This window comes from Tiliqua scincoides, chromosome 3 (genome assembly GCF_035046505.1).
Source record: "Tiliqua scincoides isolate rTilSci1 chromosome 3, rTilSci1.hap2, whole genome shotgun sequence".
NCBI lineage: Eukaryota > Metazoa > Chordata > Lepidosauria > Squamata > Scincidae > Tiliqua > Tiliqua scincoides.
This window is the reverse complement of record NC_089823.1, coordinates 130,069,545-130,092,508: the sequence shown is the minus strand read 5'-3', so window position 1 is coordinate 130,092,508 and position 22,964 is coordinate 130,069,545. Positions and strand designations below refer to the sequence as shown.

At 44.9% G+C, this 22,964-nt stretch overlaps 1 protein-coding gene across 5 annotated transcripts in view; it reads left to right on the top strand.

Annotated features, from left to right (window-relative positions):
- The first annotated feature begins 7,004 nt into the window (after positions 1-7,004).
- Positions 7,005-22,964, top strand: part of ANTXRL (ANTXR like) — a 54,453-nt gene continuing 38,493 nt past the window's right edge. For all 5 annotated transcript variants that reach the window (XR_010794097.1, XM_066620513.1, XM_066620515.1 and 2 more), the window contains exons 1-9: positions 7,005-7,383; positions 13,736-13,807; positions 13,939-14,010; positions 15,134-15,215; positions 15,319-15,352; positions 18,450-18,529; positions 18,631-18,699; positions 20,204-20,284; positions 20,391-20,451. Coding sequence is in view for 4 of the 5 variants with exons in the window: in XM_066620513.1 (XP_066476610.1) it covers positions 7,217-7,383; positions 13,736-13,807; positions 13,939-14,010; positions 15,134-15,215; positions 15,319-15,352; positions 18,450-18,529; positions 18,631-18,699; positions 20,204-20,284; positions 20,391-20,451 (718 nt within the window). In the remaining variant the exon portion in view is untranslated. The remainder of the gene's footprint in view (positions 7,384-13,735; positions 13,808-13,938; positions 14,011-15,133; positions 15,216-15,318; positions 15,353-18,449; positions 18,530-18,630; positions 18,700-20,203; positions 20,285-20,390; positions 20,452-22,964) is intronic.

Sequence of the window (22,964 nt, the reverse complement as noted above, 5' to 3'; positions counted from 1 at the left end):
TGCTTGGAATCATTAGGAAGGGTATTGAGAACAAAACGGCTAATATTATAATGCCGTTGTACAAATCTATGGTAAGGCCACACCTGGAGTATTGTGTCCAGTTCTGGTCACCGCATCTCAAAAAAGACATAGTGGAAATGGAAAAGGTGCAAAAGAGAGCGATTAAGATGATTACGGGGCTGGGGCACCTTCCTTATGAGGAAAGTCTATGGCGTTTGGGCCTCTTCAGCCTAGAAAAAGGCGCCTGAGGGAGGACATGATTGAGACATACAGAATTATGCAGGGGATGGACAGAGTGGATAGAGAGATGCTCCTTACACTCTCACATAACACCAGAACCAGGGGACATCCACTAAAATTGAGTGTTGGGAGAGTTAGAACAGACAAAAGAAAATATTTCTTTACTCAGCGTGTGGTTGGTCTGTGGAACTCCTTGCCACAGGATGTGGTGATGGCATCTGGCCTGAACGCCTTTAAAACGGGATTGAACAAGTTTCTGGAGGAAAAATCCATTACGGGTTACAAGCCATGATGTGTATGCGCAACCTCCTGATTTTAGAAATGGGCTATGTCAGAATGCCAGATGCAAGGGAGGGCACCAGGATGAGGTCTTTTGTTATCTGGTGTGCTCCCTGGGGCATTTGGTGGGCTGCTGTGAGATACAGGAAGCTGGACTAGATGGGCCTATGGCCTGATCCAGTGGGGCTGTTCTTATGAGTAGACATGCATAGAATTGTGCTGTCGGTTCTCTCTTTCTGATCCTACCGTCTACCTAGCTGTCCAAATCCTATCTCCCCACTGCTATCACCTGTGGGAACATCAATACAGGCAATGCTGTATGCTATGGTGGTGGTGGTGATCAGATGGCTTGGGAGCAGTAAAGGAAAATATTTTCCCTTACTTCCGCCCATAGCAAACGATGCCTGGCACAGCTGGTACATAAAATATAACCATCAAATGTCTTGTCACAATCAAATAGGCCCTGAATTGGGACTTGCTACATTGCTTTTGAAAGATGTCGTTCCATATAAATGCCTTTAACGCCTGGTAGAAAATCCTTATGAGCATGTTGACAAATGAAATAACCAGGGTTATTTGATTAGTGTCCAAGAAATCTGAATATTGGCTTGTATTAGAAAACCAAACATCAACCTTTTAATGGTTTTGAAGGCAGGAGATTTACTACAGTCCACGAGAACTTTGATGCCGAGAGAAGGTGACGGAAGGATTGGAGAAAACGAAGCTGGACATTTTGCTTCCGCAAGATTTCCGACTGGAAGAAAACCAAGCAATCGATCACAGCTTTTTATAAAGCTCTTTCATATTTAGCCATCAACTGAGGATGGTTTGATCTAACCGAATTGGCAGCTCCTGTTTGTTACAGGAGGCTGGGGGTGGGTGGGTGGTGCAATTAAGAACTTGGCTGTTTATTTCCTTTTGCATTTTTGGACAACCCAGCAGGGAAACTGAATCTGAAAGTGGCTCATATCGTTTCTCCATGTTGAGAAATGGCTCTGGCTTTTATTCCCATGAGAGTCCGATAGTTTGATCTTATGTTGAGGATGGAGAGTGAACCAATTAAGCCTGACATCCTCCTTTTAATGCTCAGTTCTGCAGCTGAGCCTCCCTGTTCCTGCAGCTCGCTCCACCCTCTTTGATTAGACATGACTAGACCCATCCACCCAGATCAGGACTTGCCAGGCTTGCATGCCACATAGAGCAGCCAAGCAAGCAGCCTCCTGTAAATGACAAACATTCACTGCAAAGCTGCTCAGTGGGCAATGTCAGGGTTTTGTCAGCAAAACACAAAAGATCGAGTGTAGGGCTTCTCTGCATGTGTTGATTTTGTTGGCGAGTCTTTGTTTTGTGCCAATACATAATTTATAAAATCAATAAAAATAATATATTTTTAAATAAAACTGGTCCAGAATTTGCTGGTAGAAGGTGAAATGCAATCAGTTCCCATTAGCTATGACTTCATGGCTAATGGGCACTAGCTATTTTTTTTTTAAACTCACCAGACACTGGAGTACTGTGTACCTGGCATACTTATCATATTACATTTGAGAAGCTTCCTGTGATTACTTACCTCAGCATGTATTTCCAAACATTTGGACTCTGAAATGAAAAGCAATGATCTTGAAGGCATGGCAAATGGTGGAATATATGTTTTGTCAAGCCTTCCTAGTTGTGATCTCTCAGGGCCAAACGACATATTATGAAGAACGTGTGTATTAGTCAAGTGTTTGCTTGTTTGCATTTTTAACAAGTACTACTGGGGGACATTCAAAACAGGGTACAACTGTAGTGAGGGTAGGGGAATTTAACCCTTTGCCTCTATTGCAGTTCCAATCCCAATAATATGCCTTCTTGCACACTATTTTAATTAGAAAAGTTTCCATTGAAAGCCAATGGAAACTTTTTTCCTAATTTAAATAGTGTGAGGGTGCATAATTGGGATCAGAACCACAGTAGGGGCAAAAATTTAAAGCTCCATACCCCCACTGTGGTTTTACCCCATTTTTAGGCAAAGTTTTTTTAATGCAATTTTTTTTTTAAAGAAGCAAAGCAAACAGGTGAATAAATTTACAACTCCACAACATTTGGGCCCTCAAAGCAATTTTGCAAACCAGCTTGTGCTAGTACTAGTACTCAATGTTTAAAATATTCAAAAGGGGACAGCTTCCATGTTCCATTGCCTATCATTGGCAATAACGTGCAAGACTGTCTTCTTTACATTAGCACTCACCAAATGAAACTCCCTGCCACATGAGGTGCAGGAAATTTCCTGCCTGCCTGAAGATGCTGGTGTTCTCTGACCATGCTTGAGTGTTGGGTTTAGTGCTTCCTGTGATTTTGTTCTAATTTTTTTGCTGTTTTGTTGTTTTTTAAGGCTAGATTTTAAGTTGTGAATCTTTTGGAGTCCTCTGTCTGGATGCAAAACAGGATAGAAGGCTTTTAGCAAAAGTTATCAAAGAAATGCTTGGGGTCAACCTGTACATGAGGCTGGGAAAAGTACATAAAAGCCCTCAAATCTGGTGTTGGAGCCTCTATATAATTGCCACACAAAGCACTGACAAAACGTCAATGTGTGCACCCTGACAAAGAGCCAGGACTCGATTGTGCCCCACAGAAAGAAATGTCCAACATTCCACCAAATCTCCTCATCCAAAGTGATTTTGCCGTGTCCTCCTTCCCTGTGGCCTGATCTATTATGATCTCGTAATTAGGTCAGATGGCCCTTCTCATGCACTGTGACTGGAGGGGATAGAGAGTGGATCTGGGAGGGGACAACAGAAGAGTCATTCATAATTATTACAATAATTTCAGGAGGCTTGGTGATCTTTTGGGGGGGGGGAATGGCATAAGGATTATGCAGTTCTCTCAACTAGTGTAACACTATATTTATACATGAAATACAGTGGGCCTGCAGTACCCATGGGACTTGTATCCATGATTCAACCAACCACAGATTGAAATGTACAAAAAAAAATTCCACATACTCCTTGCAAAAAATTCCACATACCCTGCTGTAGCAGAATCAGTTCTGGAATCAAATCTCTCTGCAGCATCCCTATCTTGTTCACTTTGCTCCCACCATTTCCAGCACTTTAATGTAATTTAGATAATTTTGCACAATATATGCAATTTGCATAACATTATGGAATTTTCACAATTTTACAAGTTAACTTCAGCGTGCATATTTTTGGTATCCACATGGAGTCCCAGAACAAAACCCCAATGGATGCAGCGGACCCACTGTACAAACAAAAGAATGAATGCATTTGTCCACTTTCGGGCTTGCCCCACCATGGACCCCAGCTATCTAATTTCAACCCTGGCAGTGGGGGCAGCCACCGGCACCACACAGTCAATGCATGGCTGTACATCCAGTCTTCCCACTGTCCCCTGGGCCATCAAGATACTGGGTTGGCTGCTTCTTACAGGATGAGGGCTTCCCTACTCTGGGGCAATACTGGTTCTTTAACCCCAAGGTTGGACCAGATACACCTGGGGTGGACATGGGAGAGAGGAAGACTAGGAAGGGGAGGGCCCAGGGCTTCATAAGTCACCCAAGGCTGGTTATCTCTGGACAGGCTACTTGAGTGCTGCTCTGTGTCTGCTCCCCTGGGGTTGGGGCAAGCCCCAGGAAGGAGACAGGTGGAGGGAGAAGAAGGTTGAAGCAACCCTCTCCTGTTGTTGAACTCTGAGGCCTAATTGGGGAATCCCAGTTGTTGTACCAGCAACCCCATTGTTTCTACCCCTCTTTCTGTGGGGCCAAGGACTCAGACACTGAGTATACCCCTCTTGTGGCAACCCTGCTGGGGAAAGAGGACAGAGAAACAGCATTAAAGAGAGTACAAAACAAGACTAGATTAGACATGCACAATGTTATTCTCTCAAAATCTGGCATTGCCACTCAAGATGGATACTTCAGGTATACTTGTGAAGATAATATTTCTTGAAAGCGCTATAACTTCCCTTTGGTGGTATAACATTTCTACTTATATTACTAGAAATAACTCCTTTGAACCTGTGACAATAGTAGCATCCTGGGACACTGGTAAAAAAAGGCACAAAATAGGTAGCAGGTGTCTTGTGCTAATATAAAAGCAAGACAAGCATTCAAATCCATTCAGGAATACCATTCTTGCTCCCCAGCTTGAGAAAAAAAAATAAATAAGAAAAGCTCTACTGGACCCAGTAAAAGGCCCATCTAGTCCAGCATCCTATTTCCCACAGTAGCCCATCAGCTGCTTCTGGGAAGTCAATTAAGCAGGAGAGAAAGCTTGCTTATCTCCTGCCATTGTTCTCCTGCAACTCCTGCCATTGTTCTCTATGCAACCACAGTACATAGACACCACAACCAGTAAAGACTGACAGACTGCTCCTCCATGTCCACTATCCTTTTTAAGCCATCTAAGCCAGCTTTTTTCAAACTGTGGGTCAGGATCCACTTGGTGGGTTCTGACCTGATTTCTGGAGAAGACAGGGGTGATGGAAAGGTCATATAATTAATTGCCTCAAGCCCTGAGGCTATTCAAAAATCAGATAGCAGCTAACTACCCTACAAAGAGCTCAACTCCTACAGTTTGCAAGATAGCTGCTAACTGCCCTGCAGACTGCTGAGTTCCTTCATTTTGCAAGCTTATATGAATACAGGGAGATAAATTAGTGTCTTTTATTGGGTGCATTTTTTTCCAAGTCTGTCAATGACAGGTATTGGGGGCAGGTGAAGGCTGGGTCACATAACTAAGCCCCTCAAGCATTGAAGCTATTCATTAGGGCTGCCTCATTATGAAAAATGGATTTTTTGCATATTAATATTACTTGTAAATAAATAAAAAATAGTATTTCTTTCTAGATCATCTTTTTAAAAATCTTGTAAAGCTAGGTGGGTTCTGACAGTGTCATTTCAAAAAAGTGGGTCCCAGGGGCTAAAATGCTTGAGAACCGCTGATCTAAGCTGTCCCCCATCTTGTGGCAACAAATGCCACAAACTCTGGTGCTATGTGAAGAAGCACCTCCTTTGTCCTTCCTAGATCTCCCACCAGTCAGTGTCAATGAATGACCCCCTGGTTCTAGTGTGGCAGGAGAGGGAGAAAAACCTCTCTGTCCATTCTCTCCACACCATGCGTAACTGCATGTCTTGATTCATGCGCATGAACCCCCCCATTTGCTTTTTTTCCAAGCTATAAAGTTCCAAACGTTAAAGAGCTCAGTCCTATGCATGCCTATTCAGAAGTCCCATTGGAGTCAATTGGGCTTACTCCCAGGAAAGTGTGGACAGGATTGGGCTGGTAGTCTCTCAGAGAGACTCTCTCCTTGCAAGGAAGGTGCTCCAGCCCCCTGGCCATTTTGGTTGTCCCCTTTCCCAGTTCTGCAATATCCTTTTCTGCAAAATATCCAGTTCTGCAAAGTGTGGTTTCAGCTGTATTGAGCTGGCAACAGCTCTCAGCACCACTCTGCAGAAAAAATAGCAGCCTTATAGCAGTATCCCTTCGTAGCAAGACTGGGGAAGGGGGGCGCAATGGGCAGCATCACACTGGGAAACACCTTGCTGCTCCCAATGGAAGCTGCTCCAGTGTCAAGGGGACAGTGGTATGGGATGGGGGGGGCTGGTGTCTGATGCCCAGGGTGACCAGATGTCATAACCACAAAAGAGGACAAGGTACCCCAAAATGTAAGACATCCCAGAAAAATGTAGTACATGACTAAATTATTGCATATAAGTTATTAATTCCAAGAAGGTTGTGTGCTGCCTGCTCACAGGGAAAAGGAGGACATTTAAGGGCACAACCCTAACCAACTTTCCAGCACTGGCATAGCTGTGCCAGTGGGGCATTTGCTGCATCCTGCAGTTGGGGGGCAGTCATGGAGGCCTCCTCAAGGTAGGGCAATGTTTGTTCCCTTACCTCGTTGCATTGTCCTTATGTCGGTATTGGAAAGTGGGTCAGGATTGAGCTCTAAGAGCCCAATCCTATGCATATCTTCTCAGAAGTAAGTCCCATTATAGTCAATGGGCTTTACTCCCTGGAAAATGTAGATAGGATTGTGGCCTCCGTTTTCCAGGACAGGAGACTAAAAAAGAGGACGTGTCCAGGAAAAAGAGGACGCCTGGTCACCCCACTGATGCCGCTGGCCCCAAACTTGAAGAGGGTCACGTCGGTGAGTGCAGAAAGTCAAGAGGGGAGCCTGCAAAAGCCCCAGCCCGGGAGAGACTCCGCTCGCCAAGGCTTCCCTCCCTCCCTCTGCTCAGCCCCAGGGTGGATGCCAGTGGGACCGGTGGCGGGCTGGGCTCCCCTCTCCCCTTACTGAGAGCCAATCCAAGCGTGCCTACTCAGAAGTAAGACCCATAGTAGTCAATGGGGCTTACTCCCGGGCAAGCGTGACCAGGATCGTAGCCTCAGCCGGGACAGCCCTCTTTGTCCAGCCGCAGCCGGCCCTTCTGGCTGCTCCCTTCCCTCCCTCCCCGCCGAGGAGGGCGCGCAGGAAACGGGAGCCGAGCTGCAGACAGCCTCTTCCTCCACCTCCTCCTCCCCCCCTCCCGCCGATGGGGCTTTAGGTAGCGTCTCGCCAGCCCCTGCCCGCCTGGCGCATCCATCGCAGCCCGTGCCGACCGCAGGAGACTCGCCCTGCGCGCCCGCCCGTCCCACACGGGCGCAAGGCTGGCTGGCGGAGCTGCTGCAGCTGCAGCGAGCGGAGACGGCCGAACATGGCGCGTCGGGGGCGCGTTGGGGCTCTGCTGCTCTGCGCCGCCGTCCTCTTGGCCGCGGGCAGCCTGGCGTCGGGCGCCCGGGCGGAGGAGGAGGGCGGCGAGGAGCCAGAGGAGCGGCGTTCCTCCTGCCACGGCGCCTTCGACCTCTACTTCATCCTCGACAAGTAAGTGCCTGCCTGCCTGACAAGCAGGCCCTTCGGGGCCACTGGCCGGGGCGGGACTTGGGTCTCCCACGGGCTGCACACAAAGCGAGCAAGCAACCCCTCCTCTTCCCCCCCCCCGGGGCAGCCAGCCAGGCGGGAGGGTCCAGCCCCGCCACCTGCCTGCAGCCGCGACCCCCTTCGCGCCAGCCCCGCCGCTCTCGCCAAGGCGCGCAGCGCGCACTGCGCAACGAGACCCAGCGGGGCGCAGCGCTGCCTCCAAGGCAGGGCAGATTTCACACTGCTCCTCCGCCTCTTGCCCCTCAGCTCCCCCTGGGACCTTGATCAGCACTTCAATGCTACACATCGGTGCTCCTCAACCAGTGGTACGGGTGCCACCAGTGGGACTGGAGGTGGGGCCTGGTGGTACTCGGAGACCCCCACAACTCAATAGTGCAACGCCGCAAGCAGTGGTCGGAGGCTTGGCAGGCAGAGCTCCAGCATGCGCTTTTCATATGCTCAGAAAAGCCCTCCTGTCCACCCTCAGCCTCTTACTAGTGTTTGCCGTGTTGCATCTGGCCTACCAATCCAGATGTAACTGGTGAAGACATCATCCCCAGTTACTTCCAGTGGTACTTCCAGTAGGTGGACCATGGAAGGTGGTAAAGCAGGGGACAAACACTGAGAAACGCTGCCATACATGGTATCTGGTTTCAACCATGAGTAGTTTTTAATCAAAAGGAAAAACTTCTTTCTGTCTGTTTGTGAGAAACTTGTTTCCAAAGAATGCATAAAAGTCACAAAAACATCATTTTGCTCGGAGCATCTTCCATGGGGTGAGAATGTGCAAGCTTTTGAACTGCACAGGAATGTCCGGTGAAGAAGAGCTGTGTGTTGTGGGAAGAGCCCAAGCTCACACATAACACATACAGTTCATCATCATGCACTGTTGTGCAGCTGGCAAGTTTACCTCTTACTGAAGTTGCTCCAGGATATTTGGCTTTTAAAACCTCACCTCTGTCTGTGTCTCATGGATTGGTTATAACTTCTTGTGTAGCGCAGCCAAAGTCAACCGGATGCAGTTGTTTGCCCCCAAATGTATCACTTGTACAGAGGCTCCTCTGAACACAGTTAGCAGTCAAGTACTAGTTTCATCTTTCTCCAACAAGGGAAAATCCAGGGGGATAAATGTGTGGAGTTGTAATTGTTCTTGACCATGGAGAGATACCACTGGTGATAATCAGACTGGTGGTAGGACATGCTCCTTTACTAGAATCAGTTACAGATGTGCATAATGCTTGGGCTGGCTGCTGTTGGTGTTACTAGAGATGGAAACATTCTTGCACTCATCACTGTACTTATAGCATATGAACTGTTCTACTGTATGGCCATGTGTGCACTTCTGGTGCGAGGCATGAACTTTTGCTGTTAGAACCTGTTAAAATTGTTGTGTGGATGAGTTCTCAATTACAGAGTACGGTATCATCATTGCAATGATTCTTTCAGTTATGAGAGCAAAAACAGGTTTAGTTGTCTCTCTTCGAATTCGTAGGAGGAAGCTGTGCCTAGAGTGTCCCAGATACTTTTTTGTTCCAGAATCTGTCAGACCCCTTGTAGGGTGGAGACAACTTACTTTGGGGCTCATCCTTCACTCCCCAGATGTTTGGCAGGAAAAGAAAAAGATATAAAACAGCCCATCTCTTCCCTTCTGGCTGCACAGAAGAGAAGTGGAGATTACAGCCATTTAATTATGCTGGGAGAGGTGGAAATTAAAACAAAACTGCTCACGTGTAGGAAGGTTTTTGCAATTTAACTTCTCTGAGGAGACCCAGCCCAACCTTCTTTTTAGCCAGTTTGCTGATGACGAAGGCTAACTTGGCTAACAGCTCACTTCCACCTAGGACATAGATGGATGGACACACAAAGGAACCAGAAAATTCCATGTTCAAGCAATTGAATTATCCTTCTAGTCTTTCCCTAACTCTGTTGGTATAATGCAAGATATCACTGATTCCTCTACATGTCACTCATAGTTGTGGCTTCCCTCATTGGCTACAACGGGAAGAGGAATGAGCATGTGGAAGACAATGTGGAAGACGGGAATGAGCTGGCTTCTTACTAATCTGATGTTGCCTCTACTAACAGAGCAAAGAGGCATTTTTTAAAGTGGTGGTTATTTTATATTTGGCAGGGGCAGTGTAACTGTCCCTATTCACCCCAACATCGAGCCTTTTCTAGTGACTGTTTGCTGATTTTTTTTGTGCATCTTGTTAGATTGTGAGGCCTTTTGGGACAGGGAACCATGCTGCTATATGAACTGCTCTCTGTAATTTTTTATTGGGAAGTGGTATACTGTATAAATATTTTTAACAATAATAATTTCTCTCATTTAGCTGCTTATACATGGGCTAGGGATTTTCTCGGGGGGGGGGGGGAATGAAAACTGGAAATCTGGGGTAGCTAATGGCCCAAAGGTACCAGTTTACATGCCCAGAACACAGGCAAAACCTGGGCTTTATGACAACCTTAGCAAGGGTTTTAAAAAAAAGTTTCAAGTGTGTTGATTTTTGGTAACTCAGAGACAAATTAGTATCGTAACAGAACACTGCCCTGTACCAAACCACCCCTTCCCCTATTCTTATAATCTTTTATATAGTCAAATATAAACATTAGACATATTTCTGGCACATGAGAGAACTTTTTAAGCATCTGCTTTCATTACTTATTTCTGTGCCTCTCCTCAAAAAGTTACTGGAGAAGGAATGGGGGGCAGCATCCACATTGTGAAGCCGCCGCCACCCTCCTCCAAACCTAGAAGTGATATCACATTGTCCTGTGACATCACAGCATCATTACCCTGGGAACCTCTTCCTCTAGAGATGCCTCTGCTTGCCATCCATTAAGGGCGCAATCCTAACCCCTTATGTCAGTGTTTTCCAGCACTGACATAGCAGTGCCAATGGGACGTGTGCTGCATCCTGCAGTTTGGTGTCACTCATAGAGGCCTCCTCAAAGTAAGGGAATGTTTGTTCCCTTACCTCAGAGCAGCATTGCCCTTACGTCAGTGCTGGAAAGCACAGGCATAAGGGGTTAGGATTGCGCCCTAATTTGTTCAACTTTTCTTATGCCATCTAAGCCAGTGACCATCACCATGTTACGTGGTCATGCTTTCTACACTTCTTCATGCTTTGTGTGCTTCTTTTTGTCAGTTCTGAACTCATTCTCCATCGGTTTCACTGAGTGCCCTTAGCACTTTTCAGACTTTTCATGCACATATGTGGAGTGAGTGAGATCATCCCCACTAGACACACACCTGACTGACACAGCAATGCATTTGACAGTTTTCTGCAAGGGGCCCCTGCATAGAGCTGTATGTGCAGAAAAGTCTTCCTTGGAATTTTGAACCCTGATTAGCCCTGGTTCCAAATAACAGGAAAGTCAAGTGCTGAATGTGAGGTCACCAGGGATGTGGTCAGTGGGCACATTAGCATTGCAGGCATGGCTGGTGGTTTGATTCCATTCCCTTCTTCACTCTTGAGTTCTAGTACTGAGAGCATCATAGCAAATCATTGTCTTGTAACACTGATAAACAGATACTCAAAATTAATAAGTTGGCTCTTATGGAATGCTGTGCCATGCAGCTCTGTTGTTTCCTTGTGCATTCTGCTTGTTTAGTTCCTCTCTGGTTTCTGGGAAACCATAGTTTTGACTATGTGCAGTTCTGGATTTTACAATGGCCAAAAAGTGTGTTTTCCCCATGGAATGCTGGTTTCAGTGGGAGAGCCCATCAACAGAATTGGGCTGCAAAGCACCTTAAATTGCACCCAGAATTTGAACTGACAACCAGTGTAGATGGAATAGGAGTGGAATGGCATGCTTTCTAAAATTGCTCTGGTTTGAAGCCTTGAAGCAGCAAGAAGTGTGAGGGGCTGGTACTAGCATGGGAAGCTGAAAGGGAAGTACCTGTAGCTTCATCTGCCTAGTTTCATCTGTCATTTTGGGTGGCCTTTAACAGCTGGATGTCATGCAGAAATAAATAGTACAGCATTTCCCAGCATGAAGATACAGTGATGGGGAAATATTCACCCACTGTATTTTCCCTCTTGTTTAGCTGATAAAGGCGCCAGAGCCATGCCTAAATTGAAATGTGGTAACTCTAAGGCTGCAGTCATATGCAGAAGCAACATGCTGTGATGCTTCCAGTGTTGGACTTGGACCAGAGGGAGTGGGGCCAGTCATGAAGCTCACTCAGTTTAACCTACCCCACATGGTTGTTGTGAGGGTCAAAGAGGGTGTCCCATGGATGTAGCTCTGAGCCAGTTGGATGAGAGTTGGAATATAAATGTAAGAGTAGTATAGTACTTGGGAGTAAAGTCCATTGTAGTCAATTTGAATGACTTCTGTGCAAGCATGTATAGGATTGGGCTGTAAGAGGATAAGATTAGCAGTGCATGTGTTGGGACATGCCACAGAGCAATGGATAATATGCCTCATGCAAAGAAGTATGGTAGTTCTGTGCAGCCTTAGGCAGTGCAATTTAACACCAGCTTAAGAGTGCATGTCTTCTCTTGCAATTTGCTCAGCAGTTCTTTGTGGGCAGGGTGTGGTGAGTGCCATAGACAATGATTATAAATACTATACTTGTTCTGATTAAGCATACTTGTGCTTTTCTTGTTATCCAAAAATATTGGCCACACAGAAATACTTAAGGCTTGTAGGTTGTTCTGAAGCCATATCACAACTCTTGAGGTGTTGTTGCAATGGAGATTCAGGTGGTGTCACCTCTACCTTGCCCTTTTCTTGATAAGCTAGTCAGAACTCAAGAAAGAGGGCCAAATACGTAGATTCCTTGCTGCAATGTCACTAGCACAGGAGGTTTCCTAGTATGGCCCCAGCCTGGTTCTGATATGTTTGAGAGAAGTCACAACTTGTGGCACTTCCTCGCTGAGACCTAATCAATACATGCACCAGAATGCAATGGTAGGGACCTAAGATGATCAAATGGAACATGCCATTTCAGACTGTTAGAGTGGGGTAGAGTTTTGAATGCTCCCCATGTTTAAAAAGAAAAAAATCCTACCAAACACCCTAAATTTAGAAAACTAGCATGTTACAAGAAAAGTTTTAGTCCAGACTGCTCCCAACCATGTCAGTTTACTATGTGGAGGAAGTTTTGGAACTAGGGTTTTTTTAAAATAGATGTTGGCAACCTTCAGTCTTGAAAGACTATGGTATCGCACTCTGGATTTTTTTAAAGGTTGCTATCAAAAATTTGATCACCTACCTGCAGTTTGAATGCTGCCCTTCTACATATAATGTTTTCCCTATGCCTGTGTTGGAAGGCACAAAGCTCTGGGCAAAAGGCCCAAGAAAGCATTGGAGGTGCATTCAGGACAGCATTGGGCCTGTTTATGTAATTGGGTTGCAGTTTGGGAGAGATGCATAGTCCCCATGAGATTAGCTTGCAAATTTATGGCTGAGTAGAATTTTTTGCCCCCATACTGCTCCATGCTGATGGATTAGTTCAGGAGATCGGTTTATTGACTGACAGGGCAGCCAACAAATGTGGGGAAGGTTCACTGACTAGACCCTTGAAACTGAATGGTACATTGGAGAGATCTTTTTGGGAGACTGAGCAGCTTTGTCGCCTCAAAAGCTGCATAGTTTGGGGATAGGCACTCCTGCTATAGGCTTCATAGACAAAGGAGGCTACAGGACAAGAGGGACTGGCTAAGGTTAAATGCCCTCTCCTGGCCAAGGTGCAACACTTGAGGGATGAAAGCTGGGATGACTTGTCCTGGCTCCTCAAAGATAAGGCCTGCACAGCTGAAGGGGTTGTAGTGTCATTTAGCGAGTGTAGGTTAATACCACTGCAGATTCTTGACTGTGAAGTTGTAGCCAATTTGACCCCAAAAGGCAACCTTATGTCCTTATTGTGCATGGTGGCAAATGCTACATCCATCAGACATGGCCACTACTTCATTCTCACCTGTTTCTGAAGTAGAACTAGGCAACTTCAGAATGCCAGGTGCAAGGGAATGGCAACAGGATGGGGGTCTCTTGCCTTGTGTGCTCCCTGAAGCATTAGGTGGACCGCTATGAGGTACAGGAAACTGGACTAGATGGGCCTTTGGCCTGATCCAGTGGCGCTCTTCTTATGTCTTTGTTTTGCATGTGCAAGCTAAGCCAGGAGACACAGGGCACAAGCCTAACCAGGTCTACTGGTAAGTCCTATTTTGTTCAGTGGGGCTTACTCTCAGGAAAGTGTGGTTAGTATTGCAGCCACAAACTCTGACCACAGAATATTTGGTGGGTGGGGCACATTTAACTGGCAGATGAATCATTGCTGAGGTAACTGATTATCATTCATCTTTAGGTCTGGAAGTGTCAAGCACCACTGGATAGAAATTTTCTCATTTGTTGAAAGTCTGGCTGAAAAGTTCATAAGGTGAGGTGTAAACATAGGAAGGCTTCAGAGCCAATTACTGCAGGTTTTAAAATTCCCTTCTCCTTAGTATACTGTGAATTTTATCTATTGTTGTGATCCTCATTATGCTTTATCCTGCCTTTGCCTCACAGTCCCATGCTTCGTATGTCCTTCATTGTCTTTTCCTCACGAGGGACCACTGTTATGAAGTTGACTGAGGACAGGTAAGTGTTTTCTTTAATAAAGAATGCAGGGAGGAATGGGACACAGAGATGTTCAGAGCTTTGGAATTTGACAGAATTGGCAATTTCCTGAAGGATAAAAACTTACTTTTGAGGAGGGCATTAGCTTTGTATTGCTTTCCCCAAATTCTTTTCTACAGGGCAAAAGGGGAAAAAACAAAATGATTCATACCCCTTGAAAAATACTGAAATGTATTTTGCAATTTGAGAGTGCTTGCACCAATTCTGCTTGACAGTCAGTCATAGTATACAGTGGAGCCCTGTAATCCTGTTAGGCACTGCACAAGGAAGAAGGGTGTAGGGCTGGCAATGGTGATCGAAGAGCATTAGACACCCTGAAGCCACAGTCCACAGCGAAGCATCATCCTGTCTCCTGAGTCTTGATCCACTGGGCGAACAGTCATGGGCAAGAGCCCTTTGGCCCTTGCCAAAGGCTCATGCCTCTGGCACACCCAGAGGCTGATGTAGCTTGAAAGGAGGGGGGGAGAAACCAGTCAGAATCTCCCAGCCAACCCACAGCAGTTCCTCCTTCTCCTGCTTCTTCTCCCAGCTGTCTCTACTCATACCCAGCTGTATATACTATTATACATGTATGTATAATATTTTACAGCATGTGTTTGCATGGTGCAATGTGCTTTAGTGTGTAATGTGTGCCACTGCATGTTTGCATGTACTCATTTGCATAGTGCATGGCATGCGGCCTGTTACAATACATGTTTGCTTTGCTAGTGGTTTCTGGTTATCGGTCCCTCCTCCTGCAGCCTCCCATGCTGTAGCCCATGAAGTTGCCAAGGGTCTCTTAACAGATAATTCTTATAGGAAGAATGGGCAGGGAAGATGTGTTGTGCTGGCCTTTGCTGTATCAGAAACAGTGTGGATGCTACAGAAAGAGTCCAGTGATGTGCACAGTTGCTTGGAAGGAAGCCCCATTGTATATTTCTCCACTCTACTCTCATTGATAAGACTTTGCAGCTGTGCATAAGCCTGTAAGGCAAGCAGACCACAATGCTATTGTCTTGTGATCAAATACTCTGGGGACTTGCTGTTTTAATAAACTGGTACATACCAGCAAAACAATAACTGAGAAGTTTGTCTTTTTCCCAAGGGAAGCCATCCGACGTGGTCTTGCAATTCTTCAGAGAGAAGTGCCTGGAGGAGACACGTTCATGCATGAAGGCTTTAAAAGGGTAGATGCTACAGTACTCTTGTGCTTTGATTTACACTTATCAAGTGCTGCTTGTCCTGTTTCCACTTGCTATACAGAAATAACATTTGTGCCCTTTCTTGCAGGCAAATGAACAGATTCAACAGGAAAATCGTGGAGGTAGGGATATTTCTTATCACCAGCTCTTTGTTCCTCCTGCAGATATCTTGGAGAAGGAGATATTAGGAGGAGGAGGTTTGGGTATGGCTTTGCCATTAGACTACATGGGGAAAGAACTATGTCAAAAAGAAAGAGCATGTAGCAATTGAGGGACTGCCATTGTGCAAATGTTGCATTCAGTTTAGATTCCTCCTCATTTTTAAACATTCATTGGTTTTTAAGTATGGAGAGCCTCGGGTCAAAATCTTCCAGATGTTTTTTCTTGCATGGAATTTAGTAAATACTAAGGTGCGCTGTAGCATTACTGAAGCGGCTTTTCCTGTCCTGTCCTGTTCCTGAGTGCTCCAATTTCTCGGTTCTGTGCAACAACATAAAGTTGCCCTAATTGTGGGTAATTACAAACGATCATGATGTGCACTTAAGCAGGTTGTCTGTGTCATCCTACCAGGTGGTGAGGAGAATTTTCCCATTCTGCTGCTTCCCTGAGTGAAGGTTGCTAAAATTACCTCGCTGCTTGGCAGAATTACACAAGCAACTGTTTGTCAAGTAGTAAATGACATGCAAGTGTTGTGCAAATGTTCATCTGCATTGGCTTTGTGCTTTAGAGCTATGTACTCAGGGTAACTCTATGGAAGTATTTGGCATAGGAACCCATTCATTGACTTATTTTGTGTCAGGTCTTCTCTGATTTGAAAGTGAAAATTATATCTAAAAGGCAATCCCTGCCTTTTTATTTGTTCTTTTGTGTAAAAAAAGCACAACTTTTTCAAACAAAAGACCACTTTTTCATACCCACATTTATTCATTATTTCCTTTTTTGCCATATTCTGTCCAGATTTTTTTTTCCAAACTCCTTAATAGTGAAGGGTAAACTGTCTCAGAGCACAATCCTGAGCTCTTACCGCTGGTCCTCCACCGGCGCTGAGTGTCGTAAGGCTGCAACCCCCAGTACCGGAGTTAGTCCAGCACCAGCTGGCGCTAGGCTATCGCCTGTGGAACACCGGTGCTCCGCTGCGCAGTGATCACGTGGAGAGGTAGTGAGGATGTGGGGGAGGCAGGGATGAGGCATTCCAGGGTGGGGGGAGGTGGGGAGAGGGCAGGAAGGAAGTGCACTGGGGGAGGGACAGGGGTGGGAGGGAGGCGGGATTCTTGGAGCTCAGCTCCACCAGATTCTGAGCTCCATGTTGGGCTGCGCGGCCCGACACAGAGGCTCTGAATTCTACAGCGGCCCAAGAATCGCTGCCACAGAAACGAGTATCCCCATTGCGGGGCTACTTCTCTTACGCAGGGGAAGGGGACGAAAGACCCCTTCCCCTGAGTAGCCGCTGGTGGCTGCCCTGTTGTGTACAGGATGCTGTGGCAGCCATTTTGGCATCACAGCAGTCCCGGTGATAGATAGATAGATATATATATATATATATATATATATATATATATATATATATATATATTACATCTAATTATCCATGAGTGTCAAGTTTGGAGATAATAAGCCTATTGCTCATTTTCTAATGTTTGCATCTGTGAACTCCTCTAATAGGAAAAAAATGCATTAAATTGCTTTTTTTCTTCCATCAATCTCAGTTATAAGAAAATGCATGTTTAAGTCTACTATTTCAGATAAAATAAAAGGAAGGAAAACTTTTGAAACCAGATAATCAATACTGATTTATCAAAAGCAAAACACACATGCCCCTATTTTTTTTTTTGCTCCCTTTTCAAGGTCACCTTGAAGATCTTGTGTTTCTGTCACATGAATAAGAAAAGAATGTTTGGCATAAGAAACCTGTCAACAGTTATCAGTGTCTTTAATTTCAGGCTACACTGAGAGAGACATTTGAAACTATGATGAATTATTTCAAAAACACATCTAGGAATACAACAGCATTTTATGGTCTGCTCCTATCTGGTGGTTATGCTGTTGTAATGCATATTTCAGTGGTGTAATGCACTTTCCAGCTGTCACAAATGCAACAGTGCTGGAGAGTGCAGCCTGACCACTGGCAGAAGTGGCAAGCAGCTATGTCCACATGACAACAAAATGGGCACCTGCTGCTGCAGGTAGGGGGTTCAGAGGGAGTTGGATGGAGGGTAAAATGGAGAGGGTGAAATGGAGCATGGGTAGGGTAGGGGAGAGGACAAATTGGGCCCAAGAAGGGAACTGGTTCAGTGGCAGTGGCACCCACTGAATCCTAACCTCTTTCCTGGGCCTGATCTGCCTTCATGAGTCAACTTGGACCTGCACCAGCAATATCAGATGCCAGGTTGGCTCCACAGTATCACTGCTTGGGGTGTCAACAAGGATATGGCTGCCCATAGCTATATTTAAGTTCCTTCAGACTGATGTAACAATGATTTTGATTTGTCAGAAGTGTCTTTGTTAGGATTTTCATTAAGCTAGCTATTACATATGTCCTAGTTGGGCAGCCAGAGTTCCCAAGTGATTCAGTGGAAGTGCTTGTTGCCTAAGAAATCTGTGTTCACGTCCTACAGAAAGAAGTCTAAAATTCTCCACCAAATCATGAAATAAGAACAAACAATATGATCCAGCCAAAGCTGAGCACTGTTAGGCCCAATGGGAAGAAATTTAAGCATGTTATTAGCACTTCCAATGGAATCTAGGCACATTTAATGTTGCCTGGATCATGGTCAAAGTATGCAAAGTAGGTGAGTTGGGAGGTTTTTATGATGCATTTTTGAATTTACAACCTGCCATTTCTAATATGTTTTTAGGATATTAAAAAAAAATCTAAAAGTGTGCTACATGTTGCACAAAACACAGAACGGACTACTATAGATGGTACATGACCACAGTGCTCAGTGCAATTTTATCCTGTTTGCAAGGTCAGGAGTTTGAGTGTGGTTTAGATGATGGAGGAAGACAGCATTAGAGTAAGCAACAGTTGACAAGAAAAAAGCACATGGAACCATAGAGAGGAAAAGGGAATTGCATGAATACAGAAATTGGTCTCCATTGGCTCTAAAAGAACCAATCAGTTTCTTTTCAAGTTTCATTTATATACACAATTTATCTTAGATATATACAGTATTTGTGTTGTTGTATTGGTCATCAATAACCCTATTGCTAATGTTGCAGGACTCCAGACAGCTAGTGTGATCATTGCACTCACTGATGGGGAGCTGCAAGAGGCTCAGTTTTATTATGCAGAGAAAGAAGTAAGTGGTGTCTGGATTTTATCAAAGTTTATGGAAACTTGCAAGTGTTCATGCCTGGCTCTTCAAGAGTGTATATGACTTGTAATCCTGACTTTATTTAGGCTGACAAAGCGAGGAGCCTCGGAGCAATTGTCTATTGTGTTGGTGTGAAAGACTTTAACGAAACCCAGGTAATTTTGACCGGTTTTATATGTTATTGGATGAGACCTGATTCTTGCATCACACATGAAGACTCTAGATCGGTGTTTCTCAAATTGTGGGTCGGGACCCACTAGGTGGGTCGCGAGCCAATTTCAGGTGGGTCCCCATTCATTTCAATATTTTATTTTTAATAGATTAGACTTGATACTACCATGGTATGTGACTTCATTTGGGGAAATGTTATAGACCTTTACTTTTAACAAGTATATTTTTCTTTAACAATGATAGTAAATGGGACTTACTCCTGGGTAAGTGTGAGCAGGATCGCAGCCTAGGATTGCTAAAAATTTTCCTGCTTGATGATGTCACTTCCGGTGGGTCCTGACAGATTCTCATTGTAAAAAGTGGGTCCCGATGCTAAATGTGTGAGAACCACTGCTCTAGATGATTTCTGCAACCTGCTTCTGTGCCTATAGAAAACAGCAAATATCTTGCTTGAATACAATAATACGCATGATCAGGTTCCTTTTAAAAACATCTGAACTGCAGAAGCTTCTGGATTTCAGAAGTCAGTCTTATCTCCTTCTGTGCTACTAATTACTGGGTATTTCAGATTCATGGTTATCCTGTATTGTTTATATCATTTCTTGCCACGTGGCTCCATGATCCTTGTATCCTCCATTACTGTCTTCTGTTTATTTTCCTAAACCATTCTGAACCCTCCCCTCCCTCCTCCCCCTTGGTAACACCCCTGTTCCTCCCCTCCCTGCTCCCACCGCGATTACATCTATCTTTGTGGGTCTAGCAGTGGACCTCCTCCACTGCCACTCATTGCGGCTATGCACTCAGAATGGTCACTGCTGGTGCACTGCATGTGCTTCCAGAAGCAATTTACTTCTGTCATAAAGTCCAGCAAGCACCTAACCAATCCTCAATATGAATAGGCCATTAATGCATTAGGCTGCATATCTACTGTAGTGCACACTAGAGTGGGACTATCTCGTACTTTGGACTGAACTTGTAGAAATAGGAGGAGGCAATGTAGGAGGCAGAAGAGATTTTTTTCTCCTCCACTTCTGGAATACTGTCCATCAAAAAGCCCTTCATCACTATGCTTTTTAGCACCAGTTAAAGAACTGGTTCTTTAAAAAGGCCTTTGGGGAATGATTGATTCATTTTTTAAATTGTATTATTTTGCTTTAATTATTATATTGTATCCCTCTTATATTCGATGCTTTGGGCTCACTGAAATTTGGGGGAGGGGATGAGGCAGGAGCAGCAGGACAGAAATTTAAAATTATAATATTGTGTGTGTGAGATGTTTTGAACATTCAAAAAAGTCTATATAAATGGTAATCCTTTTTAATTTTTAATTAAAAATCTGCATGTCTTTTAAGGATTTATGTGAATGTATTCCAAATTTGCAACTTAAGTCTCTTGTTTCCTGGAGCGCTGTGTCTCCCAAGCCCAGACAGAGCTTTACTAGACATTTTTTTTCCTCTGTCACACATTTACAATTGTTTGTCTTTGCAGCTGTCAACCATTGCAGATAGCATTGATCATGTGTTCCCTGTGACTGGAGGTTTTTATGCTCTCAGAGGCACCATTGATTCAGTAAGTGGGGCATTCAGGAAGCCCAACAAATGCACCCATTCTTGATTTGTTAAATCGATGTAGACCTTCCTTCTTTAAAAACAGTACCATGCTTTGAATCCTATAGATTCTGAAGAAATCCTGTATTGAGATCCTGGCAGCTGAACCATCAAGCATCTGTGCAGGAGGTGAGTTTATATCGGAGCAAGATACTGCTCCATGAAGCACAATCCATCGAATAGTTACTCTCCCAACAAAGATTCTTGATAACTCTCTGGATGATGGTGTGAATGAACATGTTCTTTTTAATTTTCCAACTTGGATTGTCCACACGGTACTATTTTTTTTAACAGTTGTGACTTGTTTGTTATTATTTACTTAGTAGACTTTCATTTTCCTTCTCATGTTCAAAGCGGCTAACAAAAGTATTATATTTATACCCCATCCTATCCTTTAGTTTCAGGGTAGCTTATAGCACGCATCTCAGAAGATTCAAGTTGTAAGTATTTAAGTCCGAATGACTTGAAATGTAGCTACTTTTAATTCAGGGAGAGTAATGTTTAACCAGAATCTGGCAGCACAATTTATGCATGTCTACATAGAAGTAAGCCTACTCACTTCCATTGGGTTTACATTCTGGTAAATGTGCATAGGAGTAAAATCCAGATTGGCTGTTTGAGCCTCACTGCATGATCCAATACGTGTCTCCTCAGAAGTAAGCCCCTTTTAATTCAATAGGACTTACACCCAGGTAACTGTGTATAGGATTGCATCCTCAGGGCACAGGAGTGTTGTGAGCGTGATGTAAAGCACATTTGTGGCTACTCAAGAGCTGTCTGGGCCGGTGCAAGGATGTGCACCAGCCTGCCAGGCCTGGAAGGGGTACGCTTATGCCAGCCCAGCACAGGGAGTAGGAAAGGGTGGCAGGAGGGTGTTACAAGGTGAGAAGGGGCATTTTTGGGTGGGGGATGGCGAACCAGGAGACAGGTAGGGCCCAGGTTGGGAAGACTGACTTCGGCAGCCTGTGTTAAATTGTAATCCCACTCAGTTTTACACAGGCTGCTCAGATTTGCACTGGCAATTTCACTGGAATAGATCTGAGTAGCCCTATAGGGCTGACTAGGGCATTAGGGTAATGGAAGAAATATCTCTTTACTCCAAGTTGCCCTCTAGCCAGCACCTATCTTGTTTTGGATACAGTGTAAGCCATTTGGCCTGGCTTTTCCAGTGCAAGTTAAGATTGAACTTCCAATCTTTTATATTGATTTGGGGACCTACTACACTTTCAGTAGTTTTAATTTAAGGTAGAATCTGGGCCAAGGGTGAAAGAGCTGACTGCTGGTGAGAAACTAGTTGTGCCACATCAGATTCTAAAGAGCTGACAGTGAAAATACCATAAATTTATACTACAGGTGGAGCCTCTGTATCTGTGGATTTTGTAACCGCGGATCTGACTCAATGTGGGTCTCCCGGACCTACGTTCAGCCATACTTGGCCCAACCTGAGGCCTCTGGCGGTGACCAGTATTGAGCCCTGGTTGCCTTCAGGGGGCTTTCTTAAGCCTGCAGAGCCCACGCATGTCCGCCCGCAGCCTCTGTGGGCTTCAGAATGGCTGTTCCAGCCAAAAAAACACAACTTCTGGTTTCTGGAGGGAAACCGGAAGTGATGTTTTTACCCATATAGGGCATTTGGAGACCCAGGGAAGTCCCTGGAGGCTTCCAGCTATATATTATATAATAACCTTTGGAGGGTTGAAAGGGGCCGAAACCGTGGATTTCATTATCTGTGGTTTTCAGTATCCATGGGGGTCTGAGAATAGTCCCCCATGGATACTGAGGCCCCACCTGTTTTCCAATTTATAACATTTTAGAGTGAATAGAAAGTGGGCTTGGACCTCTGACATTTTGAATTGGCATAAGATTTTAGCAGTATCATATCAGCAATCCTTTGTTGAAGAATGTCATTGTATTTGGCTTTTTTTCTGGTACAACCATTTCCACATGATTCTAGTGAGCAGTAAATACTAGTGAATGGTAAATACCGGGCTGGATTTTTGCTATCTAGAAAAATGAATGCTGGTTGAGTCAGGGACAGATTGATTAGTCTGTCTGAATTATGACAGTTCTCTTGTACTTAATGTTTTGTGACCCTGCCGATTTGTAGTCCCCAGTCTATAGCCTCTTTGCAAATGTGGATCTTTCTTTTTGCCTTGATCGAAAGTGACTGAGATGCACAGCCTGTAAAGAGGCTATCAGTCCAGAGTCAGAGGTTCCCAGCAGCTTCATTGCTTTGATTATGCTCACAGTGCGCTGACTTGATTGAAAGGTTGTGCTGGATGTGGCATCCAACTGGCTGTGTCAACTCCCAGGTGTGGATGCAAACAGTCAGGTCCTCATCAGAGTCACAGAAGCAAAGCCGACAGCCCAGCCAGTGCGCACCAGCTTGAACCCACCATCTCGCTGCCAGCACCGCCTGCTTAGTTCTCTGCTGACCTTTTTCCCTCCGTTGTCTTGTCAAAATCAGCAATTTTGAATCTGACAGTAACTAAGAAAGAAAAGGACGCAGGCAGAGCCACGGCCCCAAATTAAATAGAATTAGCCATTTCAGTAGAGTTGTGTTCTCCAGAACTGAGCCGTGCTGCATGGCATTAGGCACCAGGGAGGTGGGCTTGGGGACACAAGCCAGGGACCCAAGTTTCCAT